The 12611-nt window shown below is 50.2% G+C and overlaps 1 protein-coding gene across 2 annotated transcripts in view; it reads right to left on the reverse strand.

Annotated features, from left to right (window-relative positions):
- Positions 1 to 4527: 4527 nt before the first annotated feature.
- The window catches only part of NRF1 (nuclear respiratory factor 1), a 38005-nt gene continuing 29921 nt past the window's right edge, over positions 4528 to 12611 (reverse strand). Inside the window, exons 10-11 of one of the 2 annotated variants that reach the window (XM_033514612.1) lie at positions 5401 to 5457; positions 4530 to 5213 (exon numbers count right to left, since the gene is read on the reverse strand). In XM_033514612.1, coding sequence (XP_033370503.1) covers positions 5185 to 5213; positions 5401 to 5457 — 86 coding nt within the window. In that variant the 3' untranslated portion in view covers positions 4530 to 5184. Of the gene's footprint in view, positions 5458 to 12611 lie in introns of both variants that reach the window. The other variant, XM_015629250.3, reaches the window with a different exon arrangement.

Raw genomic sequence — 12611 nt, forward strand, 5'->3', positions numbered from 1 at the left:
GAAACCTCTTCCACTTGGAGCTCACACAGGAACTCAAAGCCCTGGAGGGTGAGGAGGCAGGAGCCAGCCCCACTTTTGAACAAACAGAAACCACTGCCACCACGCTCAACCACAAGACCAGAAAACGCTTTTTCCTTCAAAAAGTGGAAAATCCTCTTCTTTGGTAGCATCAACAACATCTAGGAATGATCAGAGAGCTGATCTCCTGCCAAGGGGAACTCCCAGGGAAGCAGCTCCTGGAAGGGGAGGGGAAGGCAAGTGGAGAACCATTCCCATTCCTGATGTCCAGGAGTGCCGGGCGATGCCCAGCCCCGCGCCACCGAGCCAGGCTGACACCAGCAAGAAGGGGAGATGGTGTGAACCTTCTCAACACCCCCGTGTGCTGGAGGCTGAGACACAGAGTGTGAGCCCTTGTCTCTGATGTCTGAGATCCAGAACACTGAATTTCATACAACATGAAATTTATGGGAGTGTTTTCATGGTGATACATGAAAATAACTGTTAAAGTGAGATAGAAAAACTAAAAGTGTGAGTGTGTAAATTAGAGTTTTCTTAAGTCACTGGGTGAAAAAGTTAGAGTTTAAACTAGTTTAAAAAATAGAAAACAAGATAGGAGGATTTAAGATGTTGTCTCTTTTCTTTCTTCCTTCTTAATTTTCTTCTTCTAGAGTTGTTTTTTTGTAGTAGTAAGTGATTAAATAGAAAATGCCGCAGTGCAGCGCACAGGTCATTCGGTCATTAAGAAAAATAATTAACATGTCTATTGTTAATTGGATAAAAATAAGTATAAAGATAAAACACCCACGTGGTTCAGGGCCATTTTGTGCCATCAGAGCCAAAGGGGCAGGATAAATTAAACTTGTACAAAAAGTCTGGAGAGACCTGCCAAGTTCTGTGATAACATCCTAATAAACACGAGAAACAAGATCCTAAGGAGCTCTGGAGTTTTCTTCTGACCCAAAGAACTGAGATAAACAGAACTCCCCATTAGAGAGTATTCTGAAAGAGCTCAGCTCAGAAGAGATCGAGAAATCAAGGAGTGAGAAATCAAGGAGTGAGAAGTGCAGCAGAATCAAAAAACAGATTAAAAAGTGCTTGAGGGAAGAAGCCAAGAGTGGAGGAGAGGAATTCACGGCTTTACGGGTTGTGATGTCACAAGAAACACTGCTGGCCATGGAGGAGTAGGGACACGAGTCTGGGGTCGTGAAGCAGCACAGAATTATTGCTCTTGGGAATCCTTTTATGGGACAAAAAAGAAACTTTTTTGGGGAAAAAAGGTTTTGGGGAAAAAACTTTTTATGGGAAAGTGCACAATGACTTGAGGGATCACCTTGGAGCTCCTCTGAGGGCATTGTTGGGTTGGTAGCAAGGCAACATCATCTGATGAAACCCCAGAACCTCGACTGAGAGCTGCAGGTCCCCTCCAAAAGCTGGTGCTGCTGTTGGGGAAGCCAAGGTTGACTCTTCTTGCTCTGTTCTCCTGGACACCAGAAGTGTAAGCGCTGCCAGCTGTGAGCATTGCAGGGTCAGGAGTCGGCGACCTCACCAAGTCCATCAGCCCCCTGGTTCAGCACCAAATGGAAAAGGATAAAAAGAGTGGAATTTTCCACTGGACCTTCTTGGCCATCCAACTCATTCAGAGGACTTTGTTTCCATCACCACTGGGGGGAAATCAGAGGAAACTGTGCTCAGCATCGTTCTGCCGAAGCTTTTGGTGATAGATGTTCCTGCACCTTCTCCTTCCCCTCCTCTGGAGGCAGGGGCTGAGGAATCCAGCTGGAATTCCTGTGCTCAGGAATGCACTATGAGGCCCTAGCACACAGGGCAGCAGATATCATCTCATCACCACGCTCCTTTCAGAGCCGAGGGCGACTTTCGGAGATGGAATGGAAGAATTCTCGTCAACGGATCAGAATGAGTGGATTTTAAAACAAAACAAAACAAAAAAATTAAAATAAAAAAAGTCAAGCCAGAGGACCTCCAAAAAATGAAACGTTTGTCCTCAGTGGGCAGCACAAGGAAAGGGCACCAGGATTGCTTTGGTCTGAATTCCCAGGTGTAAATACATCAAGGCTGATGCAGGTAAGCAGGGAATAATCATCTTTTCTGATGATCTTTTCCCCAGTAAGACATGAGCTTGAGGTACAGCATGGAAACCTGCACTTAGGAGGTGGGAAAAATCCCAGATGACAGCTAAACATAAAGTTGGTGAAGCTCTGGAGTGAAGTTTCCATCACTGGAGGTGTTTTAGAGGAGGTAAAAGCGAGGCTGGCTCAGGAAAGGAGTTGGTCCTACAGAATCTTGGGGCAAAACCCATTTCTGTCCTCACCAACTGCGATTGTGAACACCACCTGGAGTGGAACTGCCAACACTGCTCAGCACAAACATCGAAACGTCCCACAGCTGATGTTTATTGGATGTTTCCTTTGACTGGGAACTTGGTTTGTAAAGATTTTAAAAATAAATACCCTCTTGACCACCTCCCTTCTGGGGAAGTGACTTGAAGGCCCTTCAAGAGGTGGAGGAAGGGGACAACCAGTGGGCACGAGGGTGTATTTTCAGGGAGATAAACCAGGTTTCTAATGGGTTCCAGCCACAGCAGCTGAAATGAGAGCTCTCAGAGTCAGGGTTACCTTGACAAATCCTGAACTGAACCCAAACTGAACGTGTCCCTTAGGGCATGAGGTGCTGATGCAAAACCAGCCTCAGAAATAAAGCGTTTTAGGAATCCCACCACGCTCAGTGATGGCAGAGGAGCAGAAGACATCTCTCAACATGGTAACATGGTTAAAGATGAAAGCTCAGCCTTCCATCTTTTACCACCTCAGCTGCAAGAGCACCAATGATTAACTCTGACATCTTTTAGGATGATAACTGGAAGGATTTTTCCCATCAGAAATGGCTCGGTGCCCCATCCCTGGAGGTGTCCAAGGCCAGGTTGGATGGGGCTTGGAGCAACCAGCGACAGTGAAAGGTGTGGCAGGCAGAGGATGATCTCTGGTCCCTTCCAGCCCAGGCTGGATTCTGTGATATTGACAAATCACAAAACCCCCACGCAGTGATTTAAGCTCTGAGAACTTTCCAGGCTCACAAGTCACAGCTCTTCCTTATGGAACCTCTGTGTCAGTCAGACCAAAACATGAAGGTTTTCCCACCAGATTTCAAAAGGCTGCAGTCCTCATTCAAGATCCTCCTTCATCTGCTTTTTTGGGAGCTACTCTGGTCAAAACCCCAATAAAGAACAATTTAATGAGGCACCTGACGCTTTGATATCAAAGTTGAGTCAATGAAGTGACATCATAGTCCTGACTCTTAGAACGGAAGAGAAATGCAGGAGATGAGATCCAACATTCCCAGGGATCTCTGGGAATCCACGATTCCCAGCTGCCCCTGGAGTCACCGCCTCCTTCCCCGCATCCACCACACCTCCACGGTCACATCTCATCTCTCAGACTGTCCCTGGGGGTCACCTGCCTGCTTAACACCGTCAGTCACTCCTTCCTTCCCGAGCTTTTCAAGGAATGCCTGGACGTGGCACTCAGGGCAGCAAAATCGGGATCAGGCACAGGTTGGGACTCGTGGACCTCGGAGATCTCCAACCTGACTGATCCAGGGTGGGATTCTTTGCTTCCTCTGGATCTCTTGCAAGGGGTTTTCCTTCTCTGCTCATTCAGGAGTTGCTGCCTCAGTGACCCCATAAAGCTGCTGGTTGATCCGAGGCGTCCCGCTGGACACCGGGACTGGAATGGGACCGGTCAGGGAGCAACACCACATTTACACAGCTCGTTCTTCAGCAGAACTCTGCTATTTTGCAACAAGGTGTTGTTTTAAATAAAATCCGAACATCCAAACTTGAGGTTTATCTCCAAATCTTGGTCAGGGACCAACCTTCCTTTCCTAGCTGGGAGCACCAGCATCTTTGGGACATTCCTGTTTTCTTCCTCCCTGTGAGGAGGGAAGGGCCACGACCTGAAACATCTTTGATTCAACTTCCCTTATTTCTTCCAGATCTTTTTGAGTTTTTGGGAGTTTCTTTTGGATGTTTAGGGAGTTTTTGGACTTCTTTTAAGGTCACAGCACTTTGAGACAAAACCCACAGGGCTGGAACTCCTGATTTACAGGAATTATCTCCTCTGGAGCCTCAGCACTTCCATGGAAAAAGGCAGATCCCAACCTGAGGCTCAGACTCTTCCCCAGCACAGCAAAGACCCACAGCCTGCAGCAGTGGTGACAAACCAGTCCTTCCCTGGTGACACCAGCACCTCCTTGCAGAGAGGACAGTGCCAGAAGGAAAAAAAAACAACTTGCAATGACTTTTAACACTGGAAACAATCCAAAATCCCAGGTTTTCCGGGTTTTTCTTGATGGAAAAACTCCCAAGAAAAGGGTGCTTGGGAAAAGCAGAACAGCAGTTTGATCTCCTGGGGATGGATTAAGCTCCACACCTTTTGCTTTGTCTTTCCTGAGGCCATCTGTCCCCCCTCTCCCCTTCATGGGGCGAATTTAGAGATGGAAAACAGGCCCTGGGCATCACCTGAGGCAGAATTAAGCTGTCCCTGATTAAACTCAGTCCTCACCAAGACCTGCCCCTCTAGAGCTGGGTCTCCAGGGCGTGGCACCGTCAACTGGAGTCCATTTGTCACTTAGGAGAGGTGACAAACACCGGGAATGTCTCCACCTGTGGGAAGGAAGGTTTTTCCTGGGCTCCAGGGCTGGAAGCTTAGAGAATAACCTGTCTAAGCCTGGCTGATGAGCTGGCTTTGGCGTGGACACACCTTGAGAAGATTAGAAGTCTCTCGTGGTCAATCATCTCTACACGAAAGGCAGATAAAAATAGAGAAAGGTTCTGCTCCGGCCGGGCTTTGCTTTCCCCACGATCTGCAGGGTGTTGACACAAACCATGGGGCTGACAGGGGTTATCTGTGCCAAGCTTCTCAGGAAGAGGAGAGAGGAAACCCCTGAGGGTAAATGAGTCTGTTCCTCTTCTCAGGAATTGGGTGTTAAACCCACCGAGGAGATTCTGAACGATCACCTAAAAGGGATTCCCAGGTAGATTTTGCCATAAATACTTTGCTGACTGCCCAGCATTCCCCAGGGGGTCTCCCAGAGGAAGAGACTGATTCTTATTCTGCTTTTTTAAACAGCTTTTAGTGTCCTGTATTTTCCATAAGTTTTTATTATTGGCTACAGTATAAAGCACGGCAGGGCACCACCTAAAATCACGAAAACATTTCATTACCTGGGTGATACCACCCCAAAGTCATTGCAACCCCAAACGGTGTCCAGGCACAAAAAAACAGCCCCTTTAACCATGAGAAACAGCAAGAGGGACCTAAAGGCCCGAGAGCAAAATCAGCTAAATCCCAACATTCCAAACTATTGCCACAAAAATCCACTCACCTGACGAACCCTCTGCCACGGTCCACTTGCAACATGAATAGTCTGCTGCTAGGATGCCTGACAATGAAATGCAAGTGCAAAAGGCTGAGAAAAGGGGAAATACTACAGCTGGAGAAAGGGATTTAGTGGGGTGATTAATGGATTCATAGGAAATGTGTCCTTTGGTTTACTGGGCGAGTGCAAAAATTCAGTGCCCACATGGGAGTCGCACCCCAGAATTAGGCAGAGCAACTGAAATATTTCTAATTTCACCCAGGACATTGTGTAGAGTAGGGAGGTAAGAATACCTCTGCCAGGTATTTTACAAACATTTAGATGGTTAAGATGGTTTAATTGGCCCAGAGAGGCCCAACAAGGAAGCGAAGCAGTGAAATCCATCACGGAGAAGCTCAGGCCACCTCCAGTAAAACTCCCCCGGCGCAGAGGGATGAGAGACGAACGAGGAGCAGAAAGCGCCAAAGTGGAATTCCTACATATCCCATGAGCACAAAGCTGGGAAGTTCATGAAATCCAGGCACTCCTTGGGGCCTGGGAGGAGCTCCAGGTGATTTTAAGGCTCCGAGGGCCTGGCTGGTTTCGGCTGGGCCGGTCCCGACGGATCACACGCGAGCACGGACACGGGCCCATCCTATGGAGCACACGGAGACATAAAGCAGCCATTGTGCTGGCAGAAAGGCAATCTGTAACCAGATAGGCCCTGGCTCCATCTAAAAGCCATTTTCCCAGCATTTTTTTTGCTGATTTGCTCCCCAGGAGCTTTCCCTGCCAACAACAGGGCGCACATTCATGGCCGGGCAGCGGGTCCAGCGCCGTGGGTTCTCCCCTTCCAGTGCCCCATCGGTGCCTCTGTGCCAGGGAATTCGGTGCTCTTAACCCAGGAGAGGTGGCATCAGCCCCCCAACAGAGCCTTTGGAGGAGGAAAATTCCTTGGGAAGGCGTTTTAAGCTTTACCTTGACACGGTGAGCTGCAGCTGGAGCCTCACCTCGCACTAGGTCCTGCCCAGCAGGTAAGTTTGGCTTTTTTCCTCAGGGGAAAAGGGGCTGGAAATGCACCCAGAGGCTCCTTTTTTCCCCTTTTCATCAAAGCTTCCAAATCCAGCTAGAAAAGCATCCCAAACCAACACATCCCCTCCTGCAGCAGTGTCCAGGCTTTGGTGTCCTTCACAGGGACACGTTTGGCACAGTTTCCCCTCCAGGTAGGACCTGACCCATCCTCAGCGAGGTAAGCAATAAATCACAGCCAACACACGACTCAGATGTGGAACTCTGCATGTAAAAAAGCAAGTTTTTACAGTCCACATTCCTCCTTTTTTTGTACACCACCGTCTCCCACTGCCTGGCAGGTGGGATGGGTTCCTACCCCGCTCTCCTGAGAGTATTTATCCTTGGAATGCTGTTGCCTCTGGCAGATTCTTCCCTTTTAAACTCTGCACATCTGTGTTGCTAAAAAAACCCCCAAAGTTTGGGCTCTGGCCTGGCTGAAGACACAGAATTTTTGTGCCCTGATCATCCAGGCCAGGGGGTTGGAAGAGTCCTTTGCACACCAAGAGAAAGCAACGATGGGTACAGGGAGAGGGATGAGTTTGTTATCCCAAAAATGAGATTTCCCACTGTTTTGTCCCTGTGGGTCTCAGCCTGGATGTGCAGAGTGGAGATTTGTGACAGATGAACCTGCACAGGGAAAATCTGTGAGGAGAATCAAGCGGTGCCAGAGCCTGTCCTGTCCCTTCCCAGGCAGAGCAGGTTGGAAAACGACAGGGCTGTGGTGGTGGCTGGAGAATTCTTTCTGGTTTTCATTTGCTGGGATGATTCCCACTGCTCTGGCTCAGATGGGAGGCCCACAGGTGAGGAAACACATCTCCAGCAGTAGCACACACAAACACACACACAGAGAAACCTAAAACCCAGCTGAGTCCAAATCTGAATTTTCTGCTGGATTTCAAACCTCTTAATAAGTCATTCCTATCTGGAAGAAATACAACTCAAACTTTCTATTTGTTGTTTTTTTTTGGCAAGGAAAACACAGCAGGAACCTCTGAGAAGGACATCCTAACTCATCCATGGGTCAGAGCAAAGGGAAAAACCAGAGACCGAACTCACTCCTGGCTCTGATCGAACAGAAACCCCTCCCAGCTGCTGATCCCTGCCACTTCAAAGGAGCAGAACATCCCCTATTTATGCCAGCAATAAAATTCCACTTCCATTAGCTCCATGTCCACCACTTAAACGCAGCAGTCCCAATTTACACACCAATTAGAGCCCCCCTAATGCTCGGGAGTGCAAAGCTTTGGGGTTTTTGGGGGTTTTTTCCTTCAGTGGGAAGAGATCAGGCGGCTCAGGGGAATAGCAGAGAGCCTTTCACTGCGAGGGCTCGTGCTCAAATCTGTCCTAGGCCAGAGGAACAGATGGTCCCTCCTGAGGGCTGTGGCTTACATGAAATAAGGGATTGTCTCAGGCCGCTGGTGGACGATTTATGGCAGCCACAAATGCCCTGCTGGTGGTTCCTGCTGGAGAAACTCAGGGATTCCACCTTACCTGATCCCAGGCACCTCATTCCTGCAGGGAACTGAGGGGAATTGCTGCCTGTGGGGGATGCAGGAACCTGGATCTCGGGCTAAAACCAGCTGGTTTAGCTGCCATCAACTCCTTGGGACTCGCCAGCACCAGAACACACTCACTGAACTTCCCCTGGGAGGTGTGGAAGGTTAAAATCACAGGGAAAACGGAGATGGGGAAGTTCAGGGATCTGTGGCAAACCCAGAGGGGAAAGGAAGTTTGCTGTAAATTCGGGATGGGAATAATAAACCCATGATTAATTTGAAATCAATTAAAAGCTAGTGCTCCCTCAGTCCCCAGAATCTTCTCCAGGGCAGAACTGAACTTCTCATGGGCAAAAAGTCCATTGAGTATCCCAGGAGCAGAAGAGGGTCCCTATGAGCCATCAGAAAGTGCTACCCAGAGTGAGGAATTTGTAAATTATGAGGGAATAAATGATGCCAAAAGATACAGAGGGTGGGCGGGAGACAGGAGTCAAATTCAGGCTTAAAAATCCAAACTCACAGTTTGGGAAAAGATTCAGAGGAAACCACTGGAGGAGAAATGGCTTTTCTAAAATTCTTGGGACCTGGCCTGGACTGCCAGGAGGAATCCTGGAAGTTTGTGCTCCTGACCTGGCTTTTCAGGGACGGCTCCAGTGGGGATGGAGCAGCCTCTGCCACCCTCCTGGCCCGGTGTGCCGGCCGGGGTGTGCGGAGAAGGGAAAATAGGGCGATTCCCTGGAATCTTCCTGCACAGCTGTTTACCCACTGAGGATTACTGCTGTCACATGAGCTGCTTTACAGCAAAGCCAAGCTGTCTCCGTGAGCTGAGAAGGTCACTGGGAGACAGGGGCCTGTCAGGGACAGACACACCGCCCTCCTCTGTCCCTGCCCAAAGGGACACCGGGAAGAGCGTTCCCGCTGCTCACAGGGCAAGGGGAGGTGGTTTTACCTCTGCTCAGCTCTCACTGGACTCCAGGATGCAGGAGGGATATCCCAGTGCTGAGCCTGCTGCTCTCCAGGCTCCAAGCAAAGTCCTTAAGGTGACAAATTTCCCTTCTCTTCCTCGGGTGCCCACCAATGTTTCGGAGAAAACCGCCCAGCCAAGGGACACCGAGGTGATGCTGCATCTCCTCAGGCTCCTGCTGAAGCCTCAAATAACACCCCAGTCAACCCCAGAGCAGGAATTGTCCTCCTCAGCCCCAAATCTAACAGCTGAACACCAAGGAAGAGGAAAGAGCTTCACTTGGGAAAAGAGAAATCTGCAAGTTCAGTGGGAGGATTCATCAAAATCTCCCATCTCCATTAAAATCTCGCTGTGCCAGGGCAGGGCTGGTGCACAGGGAAAACATTTCCTGCAGGACAGGGCTCTTTACTACACCCCAGAGGTGTTGTAAGACAAACAGGGCTGTGCTTTTGGGCTTTAAAATCAGACCCAGCTCCGGAGATCCAATGGGGAGGATAAATCCAGGCACTGAGTGATCCTCTGGATGTGTTTTGGAAAAAATCGAGAGAGGAACTCGGGAGGTCAGACCCTGCTAAGGAAGCAGCTGAGGCTCTCAGAAAAGAGGGGCTGAGCACTTTTCGAGGCCAAAGAAAACCAGCAGCCACCTGGAGTTTGGAGAAGTCCATCCAGGAAAGTGGGGAAGGCTCATTCCAAAGGGGAGCAGGCAATGGAGGAGAACAGAAACCACAAGTCGCCCACAGGGAGGAAATTTTGGTGTCAAAACAAAAGACCACGAGCTTGGTAAATGAAAAGGCAGCAAACCTCAGAGCAGGGAGCAGCCCCGAGTTGCAGGCAGGGCATTTCTCCCTCCCTGGGGCTGCCTGCTGGGGCGGGGAGAGCTCACAATGCCCATCTCATTTCCTAAGATGCCTCCCACAAGCAACGACAGCTTGCTGGGATTTCAGCCAGCTTCCCATTTGGATCAGATTGCACCCTACACCCACTGACAGCCATTAAGGGCCCTGCAGCTCCCAAAGTGCCCTCGGGTCAGAGGAGCCTCCATCCATTCCAAACGCAGCTCTGACATTTTCTGCAGTGGAGAGAGGCTGGTCTGACCCAGCCCAGCAGGGCACCTGTAACCCTGAACCATCTGCCCTGGCTGGGGGGAACCACAGGCAGTGAATTCCTCGGGCAGAAGTGGCACAGCTCAGGCAGGAACAGCAGTGACATCCCCAGCCTTGCTCGTGGTGCAGAACTGTCCCTTCCCACCATGGGAGGAGGTCTTGAGAGCCAAAATCTGCCAAAATCTGCCCAAATCTGCACTGGGAGATGGTCCAGCTGCTGCCCAGCTGTGGGGACACTGCCCATCCTCAGCCCTGGGCAGCGGAGGGTCAGCTGGCATCAGCTGAAGGAAGAGCCCTGAACGCCAGGCACGAATTCAGCTCCGCTCTGGGAAGCAGCAGAGAAGGAGGCAGAGCTGGGATCTCTCTTTGGGCTTTCCTGGAGGAGCAGGATCAGCAGAGGTGGTGCCAGCAGCATCAAACTGTCCCGAGACCTCTGCTGTTAAACTGGAAAATCTGCCAGAGATGGGCTCCAAAAGCCCAGGTGGGGCTGCCACGTGCTCCAGGTAGTTTGGAGTGAGTTGTTACTACAGGGAGAATCCAGCACACGGGGGATTTATCCTGGGAGAAAGGAGCAGCAGAGCAGAGCTGGTTTCGATTTTGGCTTCATCCACCTTGGCTCCACACCCAGCACTGATGTGTCCAGCAGAAATGGCACCAAGCTGCTCTCCCCAGGCTGCTGCTGCCTGTGGCCCTTCCAGAACCTTCCTGGCTGGACCCACTGAAGAAGCTCTGCTTTGGCCAAGCTCTGCCAAACCTCTGGTCTGGGTTAGGCTGAGTGTGGAGGAGGAAGAGAAGAGCTGGAAAAGGGACTTGGCAGGGCAGAGCTGGATTTCTGACCCCAGCTGGGCAGGAGAACAATTCCCTGTCCCATCCTGGAGCCAAAACACCGATCCCAGAGGGTGGCACTGGCGGGATCTGCTTGCAGACACCCCTCAAAAACCCCTCCATCCTTCCCATCCCCTTTCCTGGACTGGAAACAGCGGCAAACAAGGAAATAATTCCAGATGTATTTAGGAGAAGATGCCAACTCTAAGGTTGCCATTCCTTTCCTGTCTGGATTCAACCACATCTCTTTCAGACAGGAGCTCATCCAAGGATTAAAATTCCCATCTACAGCAGACACCCCCAAAAATTTGTTGTGATCACAGAGCCACGTGTCCTGACAGCTCCAGACACCCAGAGGGGACCAGGAGAGTTCAGGATGTGGCTCCCAAAGCCAAGCTGGGGATTTCATCTCCATAAACTGAAAAAAAAAAAAACCAACCTGGAATTTAAGGTGAATGTTGGTGGTGGTTAAGTCAAATGAAAAGGCATTAAGAGATCGTCATGGAATGGTTTTGGGAGGGAAGGGACATTTCAAGGTCCTCCAGCCTTGGGGACACCTCCCACCATCCCAGGCTGCTCCAGCCTGGCCTTGGACATTCCAGGGATCCAGGGGCTGCTCTGGGAATTCCATTCCAGCCAGGAATTCCTTCCCCAGATCCCATCCATCCCTCTGGGAATGTGGGAAGCCATTCCCTGTGTCCTGTCCCTCCAGGCCTTGTCCCCAGTCCCTCTCCAGCTCTCCTGGAGCCCCTCCAGGCCCTGGAATGTGCTGGAAGCTCTCCCTGGAGCTTTGGTTTCTTGAAGACAGAGAAAAGCAGGATCCAGGGAATACAAACACATCCCTTCACCTGCCAAAAGGCCTCTTTTCAGCACCATCCTGCACTGAGCAGCTCCTTCTGGAGCCACCTGAATCCCTGAGGGGCTGTGAGACGAAGGTGAAGCCTGGACAAATATCACACAAACCCCAAAAAAAGGGCTTCAAACCCAACCTAAACCCACAGAGAATCCCAGTCAAGCATCACATTCAGACTGTTCCCAGCCAGACTGACTAAATCCTGCTTTTGGGACAAAGAGTCACCGTGTAAATTGTGGGATTTAACAGAAAACAACCAGGATCTGTCAAATACAAAACTTCCCAACACAACAACTCAGAAGACAATGTCAGATCACCTGAATTTTCCAAGGGAAATTCAGGTTTAGCCAGAAGAATTTCAGTTTCCTGTTAGCATGGCAAAGATGGGAACTGCTTTAAGTTCTAAAGTTTTAAGTTTTAAAGCCAGGCCTGCTTTAAATTCTTGCACCAGCCAACAGGCAGCTCCTCTTTCAAAATTCATGTGGCTGAAGAAGAAATCCTGCCCAGCCTGGAGTCGCCAGCAGTCCTGCTCGCTTCCCTCTTGCAGCCCAGAACAAAAGGGAACATATTGCAACTGTGCTGAGAGAGGAGGGCTGCTGTCTATTCCTTTAAATGTAATGTTAATGCCCTGTAATCAGCTTTAATTTTTAAACAGACCCAGCCCTCCTGTCCGTTTCCCCTAATTCGGGACACGTGGAAGGTAAATGGTCTGTGCTTAACGCGGGCCAGGCTGGGCTGTGACAGCTGGGGAGCCTGCGAGGCTCTCAGGAATGGATGTCAAAACTCACCAGGGGAGGGGAGGGCACGGGAGGTGCTGGAGATGCTGTGAGGTCAGGGAGAAGCCAGGAGATGCTTTAGGGGGTGGGAGCTGCCCTGAGAGCAGCAGGGCTGGGAGAAATGGTGGAAGTGATGGAGCTTTCCAAGGA

Source organism: Parus major, chromosome 1A (genome assembly GCF_001522545.3).
Source record: "Parus major isolate Abel chromosome 1A, Parus_major1.1, whole genome shotgun sequence".
NCBI classification, from domain to species: domain Eukaryota; kingdom Metazoa; phylum Chordata; class Aves; order Passeriformes; family Paridae; genus Parus; species Parus major.